Genomic DNA, 26408 nt, shown 5'->3' on the forward strand with positions numbered 1-26408 from the left:
CCAAGAGGGGAGTAATTTCAGTATAAAATCTAGCCTCAACTGTAAACATATTAGGGTGTCTTATACCTGGCAAAGAACTTCTGCGCACGACACTATTCAAATTACACACATTACAGGGTATAGTGTACAACTGGAGGCCCAAAGAGGGAGATCATTATGAGAAGGAAAAAAGCAACTTGCATATAAGTCAAAGAAGAAAAGGTTAGTGAGTTAGGGGGCTTTGCTTCTCAACCAACAATCCCCCAAATTAAATTGGTCATTCTTTTTACGGCTGTTTGTGGGACATTGCTTTGCGTGAATGGGCTACTGCTTTCGCCCAAAAGTACAGTCACTTCACAGTAAATCCTGTGAAGCGCTTTGAGAATTTCTCTCAACGAGAAAGGCCTGGTTGAGCCCATTTGACTCTACTCTTTGGAACTCCATCTTGGTGCCATCGACTCGTCTCCCTCCATTACCTCTTTGACTGTGCCTTCGGTCACCAATCCCCTCCTTGCCCCCTTTGGCTCCCACCCCTAGCTCGGGTGCCAAGCCGGGACTGTCGAGCGCCTTGGGACATCCTCCCGACGCGAAAGGGTGTATAAATGTAAATTTGTCCTGTATTTATTACCCACCCCTGGTTACCCTGACCAGGGGGCCTACTGGGCCATTTCTCAACCACGTGTTGTGGGACTGGAGTCACATATAGGCCAGAGTGGGGTAAAGGATGGCAGATTTCCTTCCCTGAAGAGGGCGTGAGTAAAACCAATTCGATTGTAACAAAGCTTTGCGGCTATTTTTCTGGCACTGACTCTAATCACCACATTTGACTGTGGAATTCCATAGTAATTGACACAGCAGGATTCGAAACCATGACCTTTGGGATTCTAATCCAGTAATATAACCACAAAGCTACCAATACCCTCTGTACTCAAGTTTTACGGTACATACTATAGTTTTATAATGTAGCAGATGATAGGTACCTCATTATTCCTGAGATGATCATGTACAGTCCCAGCTCCCAGTTGGGTCTAGGCAGGGCTTCTGCACACGTTGCCAACATATGATAAGGAAGTGATGCATTTAACACAAACACAAACTCAGAGCCTCCTGCGGTGATAAGTTTTAGTTCACGGATAACTCTGGAGGCAGTAAAATCTGGTGTAAACCTGAAAATAAAAATACACGTCCAAATAAATATCAGAATAAAACCAGCAACAGGTTAAAAACAATCTTGGTAAAAGGTAGGATCGCAATGTACATCACTGCTGGGGCTCATGCATTTTTCCACTGTTCTTTTAACCGGCTTCCATAGCTCAACTAATCTAGAACTCTGTGGCCTTCGTTCTCCCTCATACAAGATTGCTTGAACAAAAACCTATTCAGTGTGTCGTTGTTCAGCTTTAGATGGCTGGGTGTCCATCACTGCTTGTGGTCAAGCTTTGTGAAACCATCTTTAATACGAGGGATGTTAAGTTAAATGCAAGCTTCTGCTGCTGTACCTACTTAAACAGGGCATTGTGTTGTCTCATAGGACTGACACTTCTATTTGCATGCTACCCCCACCATCAAATTAGTCAAGGGTTGAGTGGTTGAATGGACCCACTGGATCTGAACTCACAGCCAAAGCCCAGTGCACAGAGCAAAGCTACCCGAGAAAAGCCAGCAGAGCAGAGGTGAACACAATGTTCCTTAGTCTTGATGTGCGCATTCTGGCTGCCGCCCCCAACCCATGCCTGATTTCGCCACAAATGCCCCCATCCCTGTCTCTCCCGCTCGGTCCACTCTCCCACTGTCCTCCTATCCTGACTCAATCATCCTACAGCCTTTCTTTGCTTCCAGCACCTTGGGACGTCCTCCCGATGTGAAAGACGCTATATACGATTGTAATTTGTTGTTGTTTTGATTCAAACACTTTCTACCTAGAGGATGAATAAATGGGACGCATTTCTTTGAGAAACTATGCGCCAAGTACAAGAGGGGAGCTGGGGACAAATTTGCTGACAGTAATTGTTGACGGAATGCAAGAAACAGAATATAGTTTGGTATGTTTGCCCTTTGGAATTACTCCGATGGACCCCAGTGAACTTTTCCACACCTGTATTTACTTTCCGACAAAAGTTACGAAAGTTTCCAACACAAAATTGAAATAAAAAGAATGCAAGACTCACAATACAATAATGTCTTTAGAGGCATTTGGTTTTAGTGCAAACTCCTGACAGTTTACAACTTTGAAGCCATATCCTTCACAGATATATCCACTGATTTCCATAGACTTGACAAAAACTGGGAGTTGCCCTGTGTTTTCTACTTTAAAAATTCTCTTCAATGTGAAGTTTGGCTCCTTCATTTTCATTTCTGAAATTAATAAATGTTTATTAGTTTTCAATACATTGTGTAAATATTTTGCCCACAAAATATATAGTCAATCCACTTTACAATATATTCTGTGAAGCGCTTTGAGACATCTCAATGATGTGATAAGGGGCTGTATCAAATGCAAGGATTATTATATTTAAGATGCCAATTAGTGTGTTGCATTTTGTGACAAAACGGAGGTTTCAGCGTTACTAACAAGATGACTTAGAAAATATTTTCTCTTCTACCCAAATTTACCCGACATCTTAGACAAGTTTCCTTACTCCACACTACACACCTCTGTTTACCGAGCAATAAGTAGGAACCCAGTCATTAGGCAAATCGCTTTTCTGGGAGAAAAAAATCCCTTCAAAATAAATAACAATTTGGTCACTCAATCCCTGACTGTTTGTGTAACACTGCTGTGGGCAAATGGCTGCCTCGTTTCGCTAACAAAATACAACCAATTCACTTTACATTATATTTTGTGAAGGGCTTTGAAACGTCTCAATAGTGTGATGAGGCGCTGTATCAAATGCAATGATTATTATTAGTAGTAGTACTAGTAATAAATTTCTTCCCTCTTTTTGCTGAAAATGTTCTCATGTGGGGTAGAACATGCAGTGGAGCAGCCTGCTGTTAATCTCATCCTAATGGTTATTCCTTATTTGAGAGCCTTGACCGCGAGCCTTGTGTAGGTTAGTTGACCTCAGTCACCTTAGCTAAGCTGGATCCCAGCGTCATTGATGACAGCATGCGTCACCCTGGCTCAGTCAGTAGCATTCCCACATCTGAGTCAGTGGCCTCTGTGGGTTCAAGCCCCAAGTTGGGAGTCTGAACTCATTACAGTCTAGTCTGCAACAACAACCAGTCCTGGGGTGCGATGCATTATTGGAGGTGCAACAAGTGTAGTCTTTCAGACGAGATGTTAAACGGAAGACCTGGCTGCCTGCTCAGACGGATATTAAAGTTCCTACAGCACTGTTCGAAGGAAACTTGCCTACAGTTTTGCCCTGCCCGGGAATCAAACCCAGGTCCTCTCGCTTGCGAGGTGAGTGAGCTAACCACTAAGTTATGGGACTACTTGCTTGAAGTGGCCAGACTGTACCTCCTGATATTTCATCATCGTGGGAAAACAATCTGCACCTTATTTTTAAACCTTGAGATTACAAATTGAGTTTCCTATAATCCTTATTGAAACATATTGTCAGCTGACTTGAGATGGATTGAAATGCTGGTGATCCATTTGGGATCATAAGTAATATGAGTTGACGATAGCAACATGGAGTGGTGGGGGCGGCGAGAAATTCCAGGGTGAGACATTCCACCCAGGTCTAGATTTACTCGATTAGTATATCATTACACGCCAAATAATTATTCCCTGTGTATTTAAACCCTGGGTCTTCGCTAGGCCTTATTTTCTAACATGCCTCATCTCCCCACATATTCATCTACTTGCTCTCACGCAGACTCCTGCCCATTATTTCAGAGCTGATGTTTCAACGGCAATGAGCAGTAATACTATGAAGCCGTGTGGGGAGTTCTCCTGGTGTTCAGCGCTTTGTGACGTCCTCCTGACGTGAAAGGTTTAATACAAATGTAATTTGCTATGTTGTCCTTGCCAATAGTCCTCTCTTTCATACCCAACGCTCCCAACCTCTTAGATTAGCTGGCCTTTCATTCCATTGAGCTTAGTGGATGTCAGATCAGTTGCTGTTGAACAATAAACAGTCACTACACTTTAAAGTAACTCAGGAGTCTCAGATGGATGTAAAGGGACCGTCCAACCATCACTATTTCAAAGAAAAGTGCAGTTTTTCTCCTGATTCACCTTTCTTATATTCCAAATAGACTCCCCATTCAAATTGGGTGGCTACTCATTTCACTGCTGTTTATGAGATATTCTGGGCTATATTAGCTGCAATTGCCTACATGACATTCACTTCATTCGTTACCTCCTATATTATGTAAAGCACTACGAGATGTTTATAATAATAATCTTTGCATTTGATATAGCGCCTTATCACATTGTTGAGATGTTTTTTGTATCCTGTAAATGTGTGTATTTTGTGGGCGAATGCTCCAGCGAATTTGCACACGGCAATGTCCTACAAACAGCCGTGGAGTGAGTGACCAATTTTGCTCGGGGGAACTGTTGGCCAAAACACTGGGAGAAGCTCCCTTTTCTTTTCCAATAATGCTTTTGGATCTTTAATATCCATCTGAGTAAGTTTAACATCGCATCCAAAGTTCAGCACCACTGACAATGCAGAGCATCATATGAGTCTGAATGTGGGGCTCGTGCCCACAACCGTCTGACTCAGAGGTGAGAGAGCTCCAACTGAGCCAGGCTGACACGTTTATTTCATGTGACAAGCGCTATATCAATGCAAGATTGATGGACCAAATGGTCTTTTCGGTTTCATGCTTCTTTTTCATGCTTCATCTGCACCAAGTACTTGTACCTTCAGACGTTTGTAATGTACGTGACAAATTGCCTCTCGCATGGTTACAGCTGTTCACTTTCATTCATAACTTTTTTTTGAAAAGGAACAGCTGTTAATTCAACACAATTTTTCCTCAGTTTCATTCTGTAAATCCATTCCAACAATTTTACCATTTTTAACTCAAATTAACCAGTTTCTAAAATAATAATATAATCCTTGCAATTGGTATAGCCCTTTATTAGGTCGGCTGGACATCTCAAAGCGCTTCACTGGATATACTGTGAAATAAGAGTGACTGAGTATTTTTTATAGGCAAATGCAGGAGCACAATTGTGCAGAGCAATGTCTCACAAACAGCCATGAGATGAATGTCTGAATGGAACATTTTATTCCTCACCAATGCCTGTTCGCCCCCTTTTACAGAAGACATTTTGACTTTCTTTTCCTTCCTACTGGGATATGATTCCATGGTTATTCCACAACATTGCTCAAGTGGCCATTATTCATTCACAAGCATTGGTGAAGAAGTGGGAAGCAGGGTATGTGTCAGTGGGTTAATCGACAGCGATCGAGAGCAGGGAACGTTTCCTGATGTGAGAATGTCGGGGTCAACTGCAGTGGCTCCCACAGTTGCCATGGCCAAGAACAACCAGGCCAACAGGGAGTGGGAATTGAACTTGGGGCCTTCCCAATCCATGTGGCTCAGCTACTCACTGAACAAATCTGCTGAGCCATCGATGGAGCGCTACAGTGGCTGATATCTTGACAACATAAGGTCAAAGACGGGTATATGCAGGCAATGTCTGTGGGAATCTAAATTCCAATGGCAGCTTCAGGAACGGAGAGGTGACAGAGCGTGAAAAAGCAAGCTCTCAAAATACCTCAGGCTTGGGAATTGGCCGCTTTGAAGATCGACTGCAATGTGGTCAAACCATCACATGAGAAACCGCGTAAGATGCAACACATTCAATCAATCACTGCCTTAGCGACATCTGTAACAGAACCATGGTAACTGTACCTCGGTGTTCTAGTTCAGATTTCTTTACTCTTTCCCCGCGCGAGACATGTTTGACCATTAGCACCAAATACTTACTATCTGAACAATCTTTAAGCGAAGCTTCGGTAATTTTGAAACGCAAAGAACTTCCTGGACCTGGCTGTTTCCCTGCAAGCTTCAAGCTCTCCGTGGTTCCTTGCCCTTGTACCATCGCCGCATCCACTACCGTCAGATTATTTCTACAGGCAACAAAGTACTTGTCAGTCGCTGAACCACACAGATTAAATCCCCTGGACTCAACTCCATCAATTAGCAAATAGACACGTTAGATTACCTTTTCTATTCCAATGTTCAACTGCCCTGAAACGTATATGGCAATGAAACACTGGACATAATACGTTTGTTCTGATCATATAATCACAGATTTTAGCTAGATTTGTTTTTCGAGAGGTCAAGTTATGCCAGTTTTAAATGTGTTCGAGGGGAAGGGGTTAAGGGAGAGGGAAATATGTAAGGGTGGAGTCTCATAAAAGCACCAGCACAGACTAGTTGGGTCGAATGGCCTGTTTCCATGATGTAAATTTCTATGCAGCTGTATGTCATTTGAAGACTTGGAAAAGCAGCATCAGAAAATAACACAAAGCAAAGTCTTTCAGTGAGAGACACGCACCTTATAATAATTAAGGACATCACAGTTTTGTTGTGAACTGGTGTAAACTTCACAGTTACAGTTCTTTTTTCACCGGGCTTCAGAATTATATTCAGAACAGGTTGCCGAGTAGGACCTTCTATAAATCCTGAAAACGTTTTAACAGATGATGTCTGGAAGCAAAACAAGTTTGGTTTTGAATTGGATTTCATATGCACAAAGGTACACGAAAAATGAATATTTGATATCCCCCACTCCCTCCTGATTTGGTGCAAGACGCTAGTCTTCTTACGTACCATCTTTAGGTGTTTTGTAGTTTCGAACTATATGCCTGCGTAAAGCATTTACAAATCGTTGCTCCCAGACTGTCTTATGAGAGCTCTGAAGTTCATAGCAGAGACTTAAACCAAAAAAAGCACTTAACTGCAAGACTTTACTCTTGCTAAATTATTACAAAATGGCCTACATCAGCTGTTTCTCACTATGTTGATAACCAGTATAACTTCAGCACTAGCTTACTCCTACTGCATCAGGAGCTAATTACAATCTTACAATATTTTGACTGAAAAGGACATTTTATCTAAAGTGTATTTTCTACAGATAGTAGAAATCTGCTCCTTCCTCACTTCTCAAGCAACACCTGAGATGTTCCTTAAGGGCAATTTTCTTATTCACTGCACTGGACTATAAATTCCTTTTAAGATTTCCTAATTTGTCACTCCTGCAACAAAGAACTGTACAAAAGGATGCTACGAGGAATGAAGACAAAGCAGCATATAACTGGGACAGCAATTTGTTTTTTAAAACTAGGGTGAATGTTGTGAGATGCTATAAAAATTGATTTGAATATGCAGAACTTTATATTTATCTGTAAACCTAGATGAATAGGAAATGTGTAGACGACGAAAGCACTTTCCATACATACGTGATTACTGAACAGTTTAAATTCAAATGTCTTTGTATCCATATTTGCATGCTTGTCCAAGTGGAGCCTGAAATTAAAAACAAATACTGTAACACATGCATAAGACGTGTGCAGCAAACTTAGCACATTAAGCAGAACCCTTGTTGCAGATTTCACCTTAGCGTGTATGTATAATCTTGTATTTGATATAGCGCCTTATCATGTCGTTGAAGTATCTCACAGAATATATTGTAAAGTGAACTGACTGTGTATTTTGTGGGCGAAACACGGCAGCCAATTGCGCACAGCAGTGTCCCATAAGCAGTCGTGGATTGAGTGACCACATTTTTCTTTTTTTTTTTGAAGGGATTATTGCCCCCTGAAAGCGATCAAGTAACAACCGGGTTCCTACGTACTGCTAGGTAAAAAGGTGTGTGGAGTAAGGAAACTTGCCTTAGGTTTCACCCTGTCCATACATTGGTTTTGTCCTACCTATGTACACTGGTTGTGTCAGGAATATTGTCGTTAAAGTAGGACTCTTCAGCAAAGCACCAATTAAACCCCACAACCAAGATTATAAATTTAATGGCAATACAGTAATACTTGACAAAAATCAAGTATCATTAATCAAAATTGAAAGCATTTTCAAACTCATTAACACTGATGACCCTCTGTGTATTAAAAGTAGGTCTTGATTGGAATTTACCAGTGCTAATGAATGTCAAAGGCGGTTAATGAGCTTTGTATTTACAGAGGCATTAAATGTGAGAGTGCCTTTCAAATTAACCCAGTCCTGTTCTTGCGAGGCTTTGGTACTGATATGACATCAGAAACCAAAGCTTCTTGTGCAATTATATGCACAAGTTATTCTATTGCAAGCAATTGTTCCAGTTGAAGACGGTGTGGAGGGAAAACTGGTCAAAAAGGCAAGTCTTGAGGGTGTGTAGACTGACGAAAACACTTTCTATACCTACGTGACTACTGAAGACCTTAAATTCAAATGTCTTTGTATCCATATTTGCATGCTTGTCCAAGTCGGCTTTGAAAATGGGGAGGGAAGGAGGGAGGGTGCCAGTTGAAGGACTCAGGGATGGAGTTCCAGAGAGCAGGGGTAGAATGACTGAAAGCTCGCCTGTTAATAGCGGGGGGGCAAAAAGAGTGCTAGATATGGAGTTTTCAGGAGAGCAGGGGAAATTATTGGAGGATGGTAAATGCATACCTTTCTATTAACACATCTGCGACGAGCGAAGCATTGGGATACAATGCTAAAGGAAGAAGTTGAGCAAACACAGGGGCTTCTGCTGGATTTTCTAAAATAAGCTCTTGTTCCTGAAAGACAGTAAAGTCATCACAAATGAAACAGCAAGACAACAACAACTTGAATTTATATACCGCCCTTCACGTAGGGTGGTGTCCCAGAGCACTTAACAGTGGTGGAGCCTGACACCGAGTTGGGGGGAAGGAGGTGACTGTAAGCACGGTCGAAGAGGTAGGTCTTCGGTTGTAATCTAAAAGGGGGGGAAGGAGGGGGCAGGACAGAGGGACTGGGGGAGAGAGTTCCAGGGCGTAGTGGCTAAAAGCGAGACCGTCGATGGTGGAGCGGAGGGGACGAGGGACAAGCAGGACAATATAAAGCTGACAAACTTGCGGTAAAATGCATGCAACCTACGCCAGAAGTCTACGCCAAACAAAACGTTATTTTTCTCACGTGTTGCTAATCGCAGATACTCACTGAAGTGCTATTTGTGTTTGTCAGAGGGAAGATTAAATGCCGTGCCGCGCTGACCAATGTCGGCCACACCAGCTCTGCTGTGGCCACTGCTTGCACGTTTTTCTGTAGATCTGTGTCAACTTCAAACACAACATCCATCCTAAGAAGAAAACAGGCACAGAATTTTCAGATACTACGCTACAGGCAACTCTATGCATATTGCACACTTATAATTTCCAAACACACTTAAAGAAAAATATGGGAACAAATGGTCCTTCTCTCAGGATAACGTTTAAGCTATGTGACGTGGTGAGGAACTTTAACTTTGTACCATTTTCTGTGCAAGAGACAATTGTGAAGCGAATCTTCTCTCAGTGCTTAATAGATTACAAAATGCATTGTTAATAGATTAATATATTGTTCTACAGTAAGTACTGGAATTACAATTTGGTTGTGTGTCCAACATTAAGCCACCTCCTCCAAGCTGCAAATAGTCACTGCTTTTTTTAACACCGTTGGCTGCGTGCATCTTAACATAAGAGTTGAAGTTCGCTCGCTATCTTTGCTTCTCAATAAGAAGAGAGAACTAGAGAAACGTATCAGTACCATTGCTATTGGTTTTCTAAATTGCACAGTTTTAAATTAATTTCACTTTCCAGCTCTTTTCCCATGACCCTTGATGTTTTCACGACTTGGGTGCTTATCCAATTCTCTATTTGATCTTCTCTACACATCCTAACAAAGCCCCCCCCCCACCCCGTACAGAAATTCCGTCTAACCTATCCCAGGATTCTTCTGATAACACTCCATTGAAAAAGAAAGTAAAAAACGCTTCTAGGAGAGAAGAGGGGAACAAAAATACACGTGAGACAATTACATTTATTCAAGACTGAAATGTGAAACTCACTTGTGCCCTGAGTTTTCTTTAAGTTTCGTCCACTTTTCGTACAAATTTTTATACAGATCCAAATCTGAACCCCACACATCATCTTGCATTGTGAGACTATGCTGCAACCTCAACTCCACTAAGGTAGGGAAGGTTGGGAGGAGAGGGAAAGAGGTGAAGAGAGACGATTATGCTCTGAAGTCAGGAACATTCGGGCATATTGATGTGACAAATGCAAAGAGGAATCATAATTATTACTTACACTTAGATAAAAAAGGCAATCCCACATAACAATAATCCCCACATTGTAAACCAGCATCAAAATAAATATTTGCTATCTGCAAAATAAAAAGGTAAAAATATAATTAAGAAAGCAGGCCATGAACACAATTGGAAGTTACACTAAAGCTAAAACACACATTTTAAAATCAGCGCTGCAACAAAAGTAAAAAAAATTACACTGTATACGGTTAAGTCAGTCACACACACACCCACATACACCCATTCAGTCTCTGTACAAGCGGATGTGCTGATTTGAAAATGCACACCCAAACTGCGCCGATCAGGGAGGATAATTGAAATGCAAACCTTGGATTTCTTTCTCGGCTCTAAATCGTCCTTATTACTTTTGATTCGCTTGTAATAGAATCGCACGTCCTCTGTCAGAGAACGCACGTTCTGTAATTTCACCTTCTGTGAGAAGGAACTCATTATATTTAAACTATGATGAACTATTTTCCCCTGTAAGATAAATAAAAACAAGTTGAGAGTTCAGTTTATAAGCAGAGAGAGACAGGGACTGAGAGAGAGTTAGTGTACAACCGGTAGAACTTGTACTGTATATTAAAATGTGGATAGACGAGTTAAAGACTAGTTGGATTGTTAGTATAGCCCCGTTGCAATGACTTACCTACAGCACTAATTTACCTAGGAACAGGAGTAAGACATTGAGCCCCTCAAGCCTGTTCTGCCATTCTATTAGATCATGGCTGAGCTATACCTGCCTTTGACCCAGATCGTTCCCCCCAAAACCCCCAGATTGCTTCATTTGCTTCAGAGCCATGCATTCTTGTTTACTGTATTTAGTAACTGCCCCCAGTTTTCATTGGCCAACAGCGAAACATTCACTAGAGATAACTAGCAACAAGAATACTTGGATACAGTATTAACCGAATGGTAGAAATGAGAATACTCTTACTGGAAATGAGCGTGGAAGCATAATGTGCTTTGGCGAGCAAGCTAATGAGCCCACAGCAATAAGTGCCCTTACTGGGATGGTTAAAATCTGTAGAAAGAAAAACAAAGAGGAGTTTAACTCATGACAAACATAGTTGTATTACATTTTGCTGGAATTAAGCTTTACCTGAGCAAAAATATTCCTCAGTCCATTTGATCCTAAAACACTTTTAAGGATGAATGCATTACTTTACACTTCTACAGGTTTTATTTAAATTCATTAACAAACAGCAACCTCACTAAAATATAATGCTGTGTGTCCAATAGCTCAAAGGACATGTTAAATGTCAGGAGGATGGACGAAAGGGCTTCATAGGATATATTGTAAAGTGGAGTGACTGAGTTTTGTGGACAAATGTGTAAGTCAAATTGCATACGGCAATGTCCCACAAACAGCCATGAAGTGAATGACCAATTTTATTCAGGGAATTGCTGGCCAGAACACCAGGGGGAAGGTAAGAGGGATCTCCTTGGAGGTGAACTGGCTCCAAGGTGACATACGTAGCAATGAAATGTTGGAATCGAGCCAGCCCACTGTGGCAATCCGGGCAGTCCAGTTCCTGAGCCAGGTGAGTTGCTCCAGGACACTGCTGTTGACAGCACAGGCAGCCTGGCTCGTTGTCAGGACCTGGAAGAGCAGACCACTCACTGATGCAGGCAATCATCCCATTTAGGTACCCGTTAACCCTGCAAGCCAAAGCCGTAATGGGTAGGGTGGTCCCAGCTGGACAAGCAGCGGGAAAGTTTGTCGGACAGCGATATTAATGGCAAGCTATGCGGTGCAAATTTTCTATAATTTGCTGTTCAAATTATAGAAAATGACCAGCAAATCATTAAAATTTCTCACTAAGTGCCATTCTATGCAAACTCTAAAATATTTGCAGGGTAAAGGAAGCCTGCACGCTGTTTATTAAATGCATGCACTTTCATGAACCCAGCATAATTCAACAAGCAGGGCTTTGCAGCATGGCAAGTTAACATTAAACAACTTTATCTTTAAAGTCGACAAAAAAAAATATTAGCACTCCCAGGTTAAGCGTGCTGTAGTCCTGCTGCAATCTTGCACATTGCTCTGGTACTGCGTACACACAATTCCCAACACCGAGCAGGCCAAAATGTCAACTTGTTCACTGTGAAATGTTACTTTTGTAATGGATTTATTTGTGTGACCTCTAAGCAGGTTTCACAACAGAAGCAGGTCTGGGCCATTTCAGCCACGTTACTGGGAACTCATTTCCGCCCTGTTACTCTCAAAATGGTGTTCACTGGGATCTTTAGGAAGAAGCTGCCTTCTATTTGAACCACAAATATACAGTCAATTCACTTCACAGTATAATCCTTGCATTTGATATAGCACTTCTCATGTCTTCTAGACGTCTAGAAGACACGAGAAGTGCTATATCAAATGCAAGGATTATTATTATTATTGAACCACCTGGATTACATAATTTATTAACTGTATTCAAAATCACCCAACGTGTATTGAGGTTCAGCAGCTAACTAGGATCACAAGATTTACTTGGATGAAGAAGGCTCTTCAGTCTATCTAATCTCATCTCCCCAGAATACCCATCCTTGAGCACCCCTCCATCAGAGCAGCGAGCATACTTTTTGTTAATAAAAACGAGTCCAGTATCATGGCCTCAACCTGTCCCAGTTTTTTTATCCCATTTAAAAAGTTGTACATCTCAATAAGGTCCCCTCTGAGACATCTTCTCTTAAGAGCCCTGGCTTGATTAAACTTTGCTGATAACCTTTAGCCCACGATGGCAGACACTGGGATTTTAATTACTGAACACTAAACCGATAGGACAATCCATTACAAACTTCCAGAACACAAGATCCATTTGTCTAAGCCACGGTAACACTACCTCATAATCTGTTGTGATCTGAATCGCTCCGTCGTACGATCCTTCAAGTTCGTTTGCAGTCAGTTTCACTCTAAACACTGCATAGTAACCGGACGCTAGTATCACCTGTGAGAGAGAACATACGGGTTTAGTTTGTGCCAGACTAAAGCTTGGTCTAAAAAGTTCCACACATTAATTAGTCCATCGAGATAATAACTTCTCAAACCACAAATCAAAAGTTAATATCATCCAGGCAGGTGCTCTGTACATTTAGCACATCTGGATAGACTTAACGTGTGTGCAATATAAACCTTTCAAATATCTGATAATTGCCATGTATTGTATCACATGTAAAACAGACATTGCTCACATGTACAATAGTGAAGCAAAGGTACATTAAAGCATGAAGTACCTATCAATACAATACAAAATGACATTTGTATAGCGCCTTTCACGTTGGTAGGATGTCCCAAGGTGCTGGTTTTAGGTTAGCACTGAAGCTAAAGTTAAAATCGTTTCTCTTTTTAAAAGGTTCAATATAACAATTATAGCAAAACTTAGAATCACACAGAATTGCCACAGTAAACTGCAATAATCATTATAATCCGATTCCAGACAAAAAAAATGCTAAATTTGAGGAGACGAACACTTAAATTTCCACTGACTTGTTTTTTTCCACGATCGGTGTTTTCTTCATTTCACTTTTAGCTGATTTTATTTCTATCGCCTTGCAATCTGAATGTTATAATAATAATGCTGGCATTTGATATAGATCCTTATCACATTGTTAAGATGTCTCAAAGCGCTTCACTGATTACAGTGCAACCCACAATGGTTATTGGGGAAGGAGAGAACAACAGCAGCAAATAGTTCCAACACGTCAAATGGAAATGCCATCACGTTGTCTATTTCTGCATCAGCACACTCTTGTAGCACCTGCCAGTGATGTGCAGTGTAAAGGTGTTTGCGGTACCACTAGTATTTGACTGTTCCCAAGGCAACATAGATGTTAATCTCTACACGAAGCCCCCTTGCCAAGGAGAGATTGTGATCAATTGTTTAATACAAAAAAAAACTGCAAAGGTTTGCATTTTAGAAAGGCCCCATCCTGTCTGTAACATCTGTGCCTTTTACAGCTAGATTATACAGATTTTATAAAAGATTGAACATATGGTATTTTTGGCAGATAACAGTGGAAACAGCCTAATAGGCAGATGCAGACTCGAACATTGATGAGCCACCTTCAGTTTGTGGTGCAAATTTCAATCGTTTTAATCCTTAAAGTGCCAGCAGTTCCACAGAGACTTCCCTCCCACCTCTAAGTATTAATGGGTTCTCTATGTCTGCAGCTCACTTAATAACTAGGCAATTATTCTCCAACCTAATTGTTTAGTGGAAGGTCAAGACGGATGGGAGTGGGAACATGACCGTGTATACAGGCCTGTAGGTCACACAAAGAGATGCTAGACGTACATCAAATCGTATTGGCAATGCCCAAATCGGTCATTTAGTGTTAAATCAACTGTGCCTATTCAACTCAAACCCTTAATCCTCAGATCTGAAATACAAGCAGGTATGGAGCAACGTTCAGCAGTAAAACTATTATCTCGCTGTAATGGACTCACAAAATAAATGTTGTTACAAGCCTGCAGTTCTTCAGAGTAGAGTATTTACAAAAGGACACAGGTCGAAACATGCCCAAAGGCCATTAGCGGACCAGAGGGAAGAAGATTGAGAAAAGGTCATTTGGTTCATCAAGCTCTCTCATACAGCAGAGCACCCAAAACCTAACCCTGCATTTTGGATTTCACCCCACCTACTTCACCTCAGCATACATACTCCCTGATGCCCAAAGATGAAGAAAAGACTCCCACATTACTCATCCTTCCCTCAACTCCAACAACAAAAACTTGCGTTTATATAACGCCCTTCACGCCAGAGAGTATCTGTTCAAACCTGGTGTCCTTCCCTAAAGGGTGGGAAAATATTAGTGGTGACTGCTGAACAGGTAGAGTGGGTCAACTGCTCTCTACCCTCCAGTGAAGAGAGAACAGCTTTGATCACATTTACAAAGGCGGTGTGGATGATCCCCTAGATGTGGAGCTCCAGGTCCCAGTCAGTCGCCCTTTCATGGTCCTCTATGTTCCCCTGGTACTATAATAATAATAATCCGTGCATTTGATATAGCGCCTTATCACGTCTTCAAGATGTCTCGAAGTGCTTCATAGGATGAACTGTAAAGCAAATTGACTGTATATTTTGTGGGCTCTTATTTAGATCTGGGCACCTTATAATTATGCTGTTGCTGTTAATGGACATCAGCAACCTTATTGATATAGTGACACCAGACTGGAAAGTTCATGACTTAATTACTAAATATTTTATTGGATGAGGGTGGGGGGGGGGAAGAGAGTCAACAGACGATTTACGGGATATTAAACATAAAAAAATGCGAGTTGGAAGTTATTAGGAGTTTATTCGGAACCCCCCACCCACAGGAACAGATGTGTTGAAAAACAGTTCACCCGAAGGGACAGTATCCGATTCTTACAACAGGACATGTTTTCAGTAGAGCAGTGTCTGTTCTTAAGGCCGTCACATTTTTTGCAATGTATGTAAATTCTAAGAATGTGAAGTTTGACATCTGAGATCGGATCTAGTCCTATGCTCATCCCTACACATACAGAACACTTTCCATCAGGAGCAGAACTATGACCGAATTCCTCCACCCCCCCCACCCCCAACAACAGCAACTTGCATTTATATAGCATCCCTCGGGCAGGGTAGCGCCCCAGAGCGCTTACTGCAGGGCGCAGAGACCAATTGCGACACCTCCTGGCAGCGATTCAAGTTAAACTGAAGTGGGTTATCACCACGCTTTGCCCAGGGCAAATCAACCCCGACTGCGACAAAAATAGTGCCTGTCAGTAACTTGACACTGTTCAACACAAATCACATCACATGCTTACAGAATAAGAACACCTCACTAACTGAACCACGGGGGCAACCAGCCTTCTTGAAAATAACGTGCTTGCTCTCGCTACCGGCTGAAACCGACCACACTGCACACCACAAGTTAACAAACAGCAGAGCGCAAAGCACTTCAAGCGTTCCCAGACACTACCCTGCCTGAAGAGCGCTGTGTACATGCACGTTGTTGCTGTTGTCTTGCGAATACTTGAATTCTCGCCTTTTTTTAAAATGAAATCACAACTTCTAGAATGTAGTCTGACGAGCACAGACATTCACAGCAAAATGTGGACAACACAGTGCAGGCATCAGGGTTACAATGGACCCCCAAAACACAATGCAACTTTTTTATCCACCACATCACCTATTCCCCATTCCTTACCATATACTGACCAGGAAGGAATGGTGAATAGGTCAATATATGGTACAGAATGGTGAATATGTCACGTGGTGGATAAACAAGTTGCACTTATACAGCGACTTTCACATAATGATAATCCTTACATTCGATAAAGTTGGGAGGACAATTCAAATGCTTTAGACGTTTTACTGCGAGTGTGAGATGGAGTGGGAGCGCATGAACATAAGAACATAAGAATTAGGAGCAGGAGTAGGCCATTCGGCCCCTCGAGCCCTGCCCCGCCATTCGATAAGATCATGGCTGATCTTCTGACCTAACTCTGATTACCTGCTCTATCGCCATATCCCCTAATCCCTCTATTTTTTAAAAATCTATCAGTCTCAGCCTTGAAGATGTTCAAGGACTGAGCAGCTACAGCCTTCTGGGATATTGAATTCCATAAATTCACTGCCCTCTGAGTGAAGAAATGTTTCCTCAACTCTGTTCTAAAAGGCTGACCCTTAATTTTAAGACTGTGACCCCTGGTTATAGATTCTCCTACCGGGGAAACAGACCCTCAGTGTCTACTTTATCAGCCCTTTAAGAATCTTATATGTTTCAATAAAATCTCCCCCAATTCTTCTGTACTCCAGAGAATACAGCCCCAGTTTATTCAGCCTATCCTCATAGGTCAGTCCCCTTATCCCAGGAACTAACCGAGTGAATCTACGCTGCACCCCCTCCAGGGCAAGTATGTCCTTTTTTAAATAAGGAAACCAAAACTGCACACAATACTCTCGGTGCGGTCTCACCAAAGCCCTATACAGTTGCAGCAAGACTTCCCTACTCTTGTACTCTAAACCTTTTGCAATGAACGCTAACATACCGTTCGCCTTCTTAGTTGCTGCTGCACCTGCAAACTAACTTTTTGAGACTGGTGTACAAAGACACCCAAATTCCTTTGAACACTAACACTATCTAATCTCTCCCCCTCTAGAAAATAATCTGTTTTTCTATTTTTTCTACCGAGGTGAATAACTTCACACTTACCCACATTAAATTCCATCTGCCACCTACTCGCCCACTTCCCTATCTATATCCCGTTGCAATCTTTTTGCATCATCCTCAGAGCTTACTCTCCCACCGAGTTCAGTGTCGTCCACGAATTTAGATACGTTACATTCAATGTTCTCGTCCAGATCAATTCAAGATCCTCATCCTCACCTACAAGGCCATTCACGGCCTTGTTTCCTCCTACCTCTCTGACCTACTATCCCCCTACTTACCTGCCCGTACCCTCCGTTCCTCTGGCTCCGGTCTGCTCCACATCCCCCGCCCCAACTGCCCTACCATCGGTGGCCGGGCCTTCAGGCTCTCATCCCCAAGGCTCTGGAACTCTATCCCCCAGTGCCTTCGCCGCTTCCTACCTTTCCTCCTTCAAGGCCGGTCTCAAGACCCTTCTCTTTGACCGTGCCTTCAGCTCCACTCTCGACTCTCTATCCCCTCCTCGCTCCCTTCCTTCCCTCCCCTCACCCTGACCATTTCCCCCCCAATGCTCGGGTCCTGACCCAACTGTACAGTGCCTTGGGACGTCCTCCTGATGTGAAAGGCGCTCTATAAATGGAATCTTGTTGTTGTTGTAGATCATTGATGTAAATGGTAAATGGCTGAGGCCCAGCACTGATCCTTGTGGCACTCCACTAGTCACCTCCTGCCAATTCGAGAATGACCCGTTTATCCCTACTCTCTGTTTTCTACCCATTAGCCACTCTTCAATCCATGCTAATATGTTCCCATTAATCCCGTGGGCCTTAACCCTGTGCAATAGCCTTTTGTGTGGCACTTTGTCAAATGCCTTTTTAAAATCTAAATATACTACATCTACCGGTTCCCCCCTACCTAACCTGCTGGATACATCTTCAAAAAACTCTAAAAGATTAGTTAAGCATGACTTCCCTTTGTAAAGCCATGTTGACTCTGTCTAATCTTGTTATGGTCCTCCAGGAATCCCATAATGACATCTTTAATTGAGGACTCAAGAATTTTCCCTGCCACTGATGCCACACTAACTGGTCTATAGTTCCCCATCTTTTCCCTCCCACCCTTCTTAAATAGTGGTGTTACGTTTGCAATCTTGCAATCAATGGGAACCGTTCCAGAATCCAGAGAATTTTGGAAGATCAAAGACAAGTCATCCACTACTCTCAGTAGCCACCTCTTTTAAAACCCAAGGATGTAGGCCATAAGGTCCAGGAGATTTATCAGTTTTAAGACCTGACAATTTACTTAAAACTATTTCTGTACTAATATTAATTCTCCCAAGTTACTCGCTAACATTTTCTTCTTGGATCCCCTCCCTCTATTTTTGGTAAGTTTTCAGTGTCTTCTAAGGTGAAGACAGTAGCAAGGTACTTGTTTAATGACTCTGCCATGTCTTTGTCCCCTACTATAATTCCCCCTGTCTCTGCCTGTAGCGGACCCACATTTACCTTTGACAGCCTCTTCCTCTTTACGTATTTATAAAAACTCTTGCAGTCTGTCTTTATGTTCTTCGCTAGTTTGCCGTGATATTCCATTTTCTCCCTCTTAATCACTTTTTTGGTTCTCCTTTGTTGATCCCTAAAGTTCTCCTAATCCTCGGGTTTACTACTCATCTTAGCTATTTTATAGGCTTCTTCCTTTAACTTTATACTTTCCCTAACTGCTCCAGTTAGCCGCAGTTGGGTCACCTTTCCAGTGGCATTCTTATTCCTCAAAGAAATACGTGGTCGCTGGGAATTTTGCACTATCTCCTTAAACGTCTGCCATTGCTGGTCTACTGTCAAATCCTTCAGTCTAATTTCCCAGTTTATTTTGGCTAAATCCTCTCTCATACCAGCAAAATTGGCTCTACTTAAATTTAAAACCTGTGCTTCAGACTTAACTACTTCTCCCTCTAACTTAATGCTAAATTCCATCATATTATGATCACTTTGCCCTAGAGGAGCCTTCATTTCCAGTTTGCTGATCAGCCCTGCTTCATTGCACAAAACAAGGTCTAATATGGCCTGTTCCCTGGTTGGCTCCTCAGCATACTGATCTAGATAATTATCCCTAATACATTCGATAATCTCTTCCTCTGTTAGATTTTTCCTAATTTGGTTGTCCCAATCTATGTGCAGATTAAAATCACCCACAATTAATGTTTTTCCTTTACTATATGCTCTGCTAATTTCCTGATTTATACCTTGAGAGATACTGTGACTGCTGTTCGGGGGTTTATAAACTACTCCCACTAGAGCTTTCTGCCCCTTGTTGTTACGTACCTCTACCCATACTGACTCTACTTCCTGCTTTTCTGATTTAAAATCTTCCTCTCTACTGTTTTTATCCATCCTTTATTAGCAGGGCCACCCCACCTCCTCGTTTACCACATCGCCTATCTTTCCGATACATCACGTACCATGGAATATTTAGCTCCCACCCTTGGTCTCCCTGTAACCATGTCTCAGTGATGGCTACCAGATCATACTTGTTTGTTTCTATTTGTGCATTTAACTCATCAATCTTGTTTCGAATGCTTCGCACATTCAGATACAGCACCTTTAATTCTGACTTTGGGCTATTAGTCCTATTCACCAGTACCCTATCCCTGGGCTTCCTTTCCCCACTTGACACACTTTGCTCATCTCCCTGGTTTATCTGCTCTCCCACTTTCATTGGTCCTAATTTTAATTGTGACGGATTACATGTGATTGGATTTACCCCACCCCCCAAGTAGTTTAAAGCTCCGTTTACCTCCCTATTTATTTGTGTTGCCAGGACATTTGTCCCAGCCCTGTTTAGGTGGAGTCCATTCCTTTGGAATAGCTCCAGTCTCCCCCAATACTGGTGCCAGTGGCCTATAAAGTGAAACCCCTGCCCTCCGCAGGGGTTTCACTTTATAGGCCACTTTATAGACCAACAATGGATCACAACATGGATTTGGGCCACAGTATAATTTTCATTCACTGAACGTATCCATGCAACGATAAACACATCTCAAAGATGCATCCCATGGACTTATGATTTGGTCAAAATGAGTTTCTTTTGACATTGTGCGAACTATTGTGAGACCACATTTGCAATAATTACATGAGCAGCATACATAAGGTCAAGGTTTTTTGACAAGATTTGTTCTGCAACCAGTATTGAATGCTCTGTTATAGTACGTTGAGAAGGATATAATATATAATAATCCTTGCATTTTGATATAGCGCTTTTCATGTCTTCTCAAAGTGCTTCACAGAATATGCTGGAAAGTAAATTGACCGTATATTTGTGGGCGAATAATAATAATCCTTGCATTTGATCTAGCGCCTTATCATGTCATTGGGCGCTTCAAAGGATATACAATAATGTGGATTAACTGTGTATTTTGTGGGAGAAACATGACAGCCAGTTGCGCACAGCAATGTTCCACAAACAGCCATGGAGTGAGTGACCAATTTTATTTGGGGGATTGTCGGCCAGGACACTGGGAGAGAGAATTGCGAGGATTCTGCACAAAATTATAGGATTTTACAGCACAGAAGATCATTCAGCCATTGATGATGCCCATAGAGGTGTTATGAAAGACCTGCCCAGTGATTCCCACTCCCCTGCCCATTTAAGTTGCTTTCAGTTTTAAAAGGTTCAATTCTCATTTAATAATAATCCTTACATCGTGGAGTCCTGTAGCTCAGTGGTTAGAGCACTCGCTTTGCAAGTGAGAGACATGAGTTCAATTCCAGGCAGAGGGCGAAACCTTGGGCAAGTTTCCTTACTCCACACAGAGCCTAATAATAATCCCTCCAAAACCAAAAACAATAATAAATTGGTCATTTTCAATCCACGACTGTTTGTGGGACATTGCTGTGCGCAATTGGCTGCCGCGTTCGCCCACAAATAGTCAATTCACTTTACAGTGTGTTCTGTGAAGCGCTTTGGGACGTCCTCCCGACGTGAAAAGCACTATATCAAATGCAAGGATTATTATTATATTTGATATATATATTTGATATATATAGTGATAAACGTCTTTGAGATGTCTCAAAGTGCTTATGCTAAAATAAGCGCTAAAGTAAAATAAAAGTTAAAAAATTATTCTGAGTTCTGCTTCAACTACTATACCTAGTAACTCTTGAGACTGAAATTCTGAATTAATTCCCAGTTGGGTAGGAACCTACATTGCAAACCCCGTCCACAAACCTGCACTAAACTCCACTTAGGTGGGCTATAGTTACCTGGTGTGAGAAATGGGGGGGGAGGTGGGGGGGAGAATCACATTGATGTTCTGATTGAGGTTTTTGAAATAATAAAGGGATTCGATAGGGTAGATGCAGATAAACTATTTCCTCTGGTGGGGGAATCCAGAACAAGGAGGAATAGTCTTAAAATTAGAGCTAGGCCATTTAGGAGTGAAATTATGAGGCAGTTTTTCACCCAATGATTAGTGGAAATCTGGAACTCTCTCCCCCCAAAAGGCTGTGGATAATGGATCCATTCACATTTTCAAGACTTGAGGCAGATAGATATTTGTTAGGTCAGGATATTAAGGGATTTGAGGGCGGATAACTGGACTTGAGGTACAGATCAGCCCTGATCTTATAGAATGGTGGATCAGGCTCGATGAGCTGAATAGCCTACTCCTGTTTCTATCTTTCAGAGTTCGGGGTGAAAGCATATTTTCTGTGGCAAAACGAAAAGAGCTCGTCTCTGCATCCGATCACACATCTAAACTAGGGTTGCTTGTTACTGCCAAAAATCAAACTCTGTTTCATTCTCTAGAACTCTTCGCTTTGGTGGACAAAATTAACACAGCAGAAACCATTTAACTGAAAACAAAACACAAAATATGAAGATGCTGGAAATCTGCAACAAAAATAGAAGTTGCTGGGAACACTCAGCAGCATCTTTGGAGAAAGTGAATCAACGTTTCGGGTCCACAACCTTTCATCAGACGAAGGGTCATGGACCCGAAACGTAGACTCACTTTCCTTTCTACATAGATGCTGCCTGACGAGCTGAGTGTTCGCAGCGACGTCTGTTTTTGTGTCTGAAAACACCCTTTTTTGGAATAATCCAATCCATATGTTCTCACTGCTGGGGGGATTTTCCACCTTGGTCTAGATTAACTGTATTTATGCAGCATTTTAGAGTGCACAGAACTTGCCAACTTGTTGAATTCAGTCCCAACTCTGAAGCCTTTTTCTGTAGTTCTTAAAAGAACAGCTTGCATTAATATAGCGCCCTTCAAACAGGATACCTTCAAGAATACAAAGTTTCCGTAAAAGTAACTTACAGAAAACAGTCTTCAGTTTTTTTTAGTGGGTCGGGGGTCTGATACATGTGGAAACCCATCACGATGCTTAAGAGCATTGAAACCAGACAGAGTTCCATGCATCCCACACATGGAAATTCCTGTGTATTGGAATGGAATGCGCACTCTCTCTCTGGATGGACACATCCTGCTTACCTAATACTGGAGAACATTAGGCACAGGCTTGCAATAGCCAAGACTTGGGACCCCAGAGTGTATGTTGGTGTACTGAAAATTAAGATTTATTTAAGAGAATTGGCAAAAGAACCGAGGGGGAGATGAGAAGAAATGTTTTTCTGCAGCAAGTTGTTACGGTCTGGAATGTACTGCCTGAAAGGATGGTGGAAGCAGATTCAGCAATAACTTTCGAAAGGGAATTGGATATATACTTCAAAAAAATTGAAAGGCTATGGGGGAGTAGGACTAACTGAATTGTTCTTTCAAAGAGCCGACACAGTCTCGATGGGCCGAATGGCCTCCTTCTGTAATGTAGGATTCTATGATGCCTGAAAGGGCGGTCGAGGCCGATTCGATAACTACTTTTAAAAACGCAGTGGACGGGTATTTGAGGAGGACGGGTTCGCAGGGTTATGGGAAAAGGGCTGGGGAGTGGGATTGACATTAATTGCTCTATTCAAACAGCCGGCACAAACTCGATGGGCCGAATGGCCTCTTTTTGTGCTGTACGATTCTATGATTTTATGAAAGCATATTTGCTGAGGCAAAATAAAAAGAGCTTGTTTCTGTATCCGATCACACATCTAAACTAAGGTTGCTTGTTACTGCCAAAAGTCAAAATCTGTTTCATTCTCTATAACTGGCAACTCTTCGGTTTGGTGGTCAAAATTAACACAGTGAGAAACCATTTATCTGAAAACACCCTTGTTTGGATAATCCAATCCATATGTTCTCACTCTGGAGGCTTTTGATCCAAGAGTTGTTTACCTGTTGCTATACTGAAGTCATGCATTTTTGAGCATCCAGAATTTGGCAAATTCTTAAATACCGCGATATTTAAGAATTTGCCAAATTCTGGATGCTTCAAAATGCTACAAGAATAGAGTAAATATAGAACAAGGGGGAATTTATCCCCATGCATTACTTCAGTATAGCAACAGGTAAACAACTCTTGGATCAAAAGCCATTTTTGTCTATGAAAGCTGGAAAATGCTTCAGTACGATCTTAACAGTAAGATACAAGATTAACTGAATGTTATCGTGGACTTGAGATAATAGCTTGAACAAATGTCACTGTTATTGAATTGTTAATTGATGGAAGCTTGCCATCCACAAGGAAGAAAGTGTATGGTTTTCAGAAACAATATCAATTTTTTTTGGAACGAAAATCAACAAGACAAATCAGAAGAAAGAACCAGAACAGAGACTTACAGAAGACTGTTCTGTTGAAGATGAGTTTTCTAAGTTGGGAAGGATTGAAACGATTGTACTCCTGTTGCCTTTGTCTACCTTCAGTAGCTCAATACTGAGGCCATCTCCCACTATATACCAGGCTTTCACTGCAAGCTGATGGGAGAAAAAGATGAAAAGTCAGGTCGACAAATAGAAGAGGACTCAAACAATGAATTTACTTTGCAAAGTGGACACCACCTACCTCAATTGGGTTGCTGTTCAAGACAACAAAGAGGATACTGCCATCTTCCGTGGCACTCAAAATGCCAAAGTCTAGAAGCCGTTCGTCTAAACTTGGGGGAAGTACAAAGTACTGCAAAAGTAACACAACACATGGATTCTGTTAGTTGTGCAATACAATGAATGCAGCAAAATATGAGGTTTCCGTGGGTTTCCATTTATTCCATTATCACAAGGTTAGTCACGGAAAAACAAACTCAAGACAAAAGTATTTATAAAACCTACTCTACCGACTTTGACAATCTAACAAGAGATCTTTCTTTATCCCTTACATTGCTGGCAGGATCAGGAATTTTTTTTTTTTTTGGGTCAGCCGTGTGTCTGACGCATGCGGAAACCCATCACCGTGCTTAAGAGCATCCAACTCAAGCTGAGAATCCCATGCATCTCACCTACACATGGAAATTCCAGAGATAGATTTTTGGAACAGAACGCACACTCTCTCCCTGGAGGGACGCAACCTGCTTACTTAATTCTGGAAAGTATTAGGCTTAGGTAATATCAAAATAAAAGCAACACGATGCTTTGGACACGGGTGCTGTAAATTGCTGAATGCACGAGTCAGATGCAAGATTATATAGCTTAGAAAAGAAGCTGTATATATTAATTTCAGTCTATCCTCTCCCCAGTGGAGTTCTTTGAAGCAAAAGTAAAATAGTTCTATTCGCTGGGGATCAGCGGACAAAATTACATCAGGTTTTAAATTTAAATCCTAGAAACTCCAACGCTGGAGGCAACCAGTCAGCCTTTGTGCCGTGCGTGTTAAGTGCTTCGCTGGAGTTATTTATCTGCACCAATCCCAGATAACTGCCCAGTCAAAAGTCAGTGACCAAAATATATTTACTACATTATAGCATATCAAATAGACTCCAGTTTTGCTCAAGGTTTGATCTCCTTCGCTTTGAAATAAAATTAACTTGTAGGTTCTAATTCTAATCATTCTAATTATTATCATTCTAATAATTTGTCTTATTACCAATGCATTATCATTGTGTATTGTTTACAAAGCACATTGCTTCCCATTAGAACTGTGTAGAGCTCATTGGAAAGTAAAGAACTAGGCATTGAAAGTTCCCGCACGTTTATGGAGTCCTGCACTTACATCTAAAAACCCTGTGTAGGCTCGGACAGGCAGATGGAATTTGGATGCATTGGTGATGAGTAGAATATTGCTGTCTATATGTATAGAAGAAGTGGTAGGCGTGAAGAGGAGAGAGAATATGTAGAGTGCTTTGTGGGGAGGAACAGAAACAGGTTCGCTGAAGTTTTTGATCTGTGGAAGAGAAAGAGAGTCACAGATTACTGAACAGTCCCACCCCCAAAAAAGGTTAGATCAATTAAATCAAGCGATTGCTCAGCATCGAGGTTAACTGGATGAACAATGTAACAAATGCAAACAAATAGCCGAGACCGTGATTCTCGCTCACCTTGAACATCATTTCTGCATCTTGTGGTAAAGATACATTGTGAATGATGATCGGAAACTTGAATGTGTTTGTAAGATAGATCGGTCTTTCCACTGAATCTGCAGGACTATCCCGGATGTGAAACAGTGTTGCTGTATGATCGTATCCCAGGTACCTGCAAATCATATAAAAAGGCTTTAAAGAATTTGTACAACTGCTCAGTTTCTACCTCATAATCCGAATGAATGCACTGCGTGTGAGGGGTACTGACGGGTCAACTTCCCGCTGTTAAAAAAAAATGGACAGCTTCCGGGTCATTGCTGTGATCGTCAGCACTCGTGTACACCATTCTTTTACGTGGGCTGTTGGCTTGTCAGCAGAGTGTGCAGGATACCAGCCCTGTAAGTGCTGCACTCGTGTTCAGCACACAGCAAGTGATGTCAATGTTTCTTCCCTGGGGATAGGAAGCGACATCAGCATCGACCTGATAACCCAGAAGTTGGACTCCTTTTTTAATCTGCCTTGTTTATAACACAGTCGTTGAGACAATCGACCCAGTCAGTTGGGCTGTAATGAGGTTTCCCTGAACTTACAGACGTTCTGCTTTAAAAAGGAAACTTTAATTTAAGAGTGGGTAAAAGACGCAAGGGCAATCAATTTTCTTTTAAGCAATCAGTGGCTTCTTACCAGCAGAAGTCTAAAGAATGTT

At 41.7% G+C, this 26408-nt stretch overlaps 1 protein-coding gene across 1 annotated transcript in view; it reads right to left on the reverse strand.

The window, feature by feature from the left end:
• The window catches only part of tmem131 (transmembrane protein 131), a 128944-nt gene that overhangs the window by 22720 nt on the left and 79816 nt on the right, over nt 1–26408 (reverse strand). The window contains 16 exon segments of the mRNA XM_007891120.2: nt 960–1145; nt 2148–2334; nt 5875–6017; nt 6449–6600; nt 7353–7419; nt 8551–8660; nt 9064–9202; nt 9950–10067; nt 10191–10266; nt 10517–10669; nt 11127–11213; nt 13036–13140; nt 24033–24167; nt 24256–24366; nt 25396–25566; nt 25721–25874. Of these exon segments, the coding sequence (XP_007889311.2) occupies nt 960–1145; nt 2148–2334; nt 5875–6017; nt 6449–6600; nt 7353–7419; nt 8551–8660; nt 9064–9202; nt 9950–10067; nt 10191–10266; nt 10517–10669; nt 11127–11213; nt 13036–13140; nt 24033–24167; nt 24256–24366; nt 25396–25566; nt 25721–25874 (2094 nt within the window).

The sequence above is a fragment of the Callorhinchus milii genome, unplaced genomic scaffold (genome assembly GCF_018977255.1).
Source record: "Callorhinchus milii isolate IMCB2004 unplaced genomic scaffold, IMCB_Cmil_1.0 Scaffold4, whole genome shotgun sequence".
NCBI classification, from domain to species: domain Eukaryota; kingdom Metazoa; phylum Chordata; class Chondrichthyes; order Chimaeriformes; family Callorhinchidae; genus Callorhinchus; species Callorhinchus milii.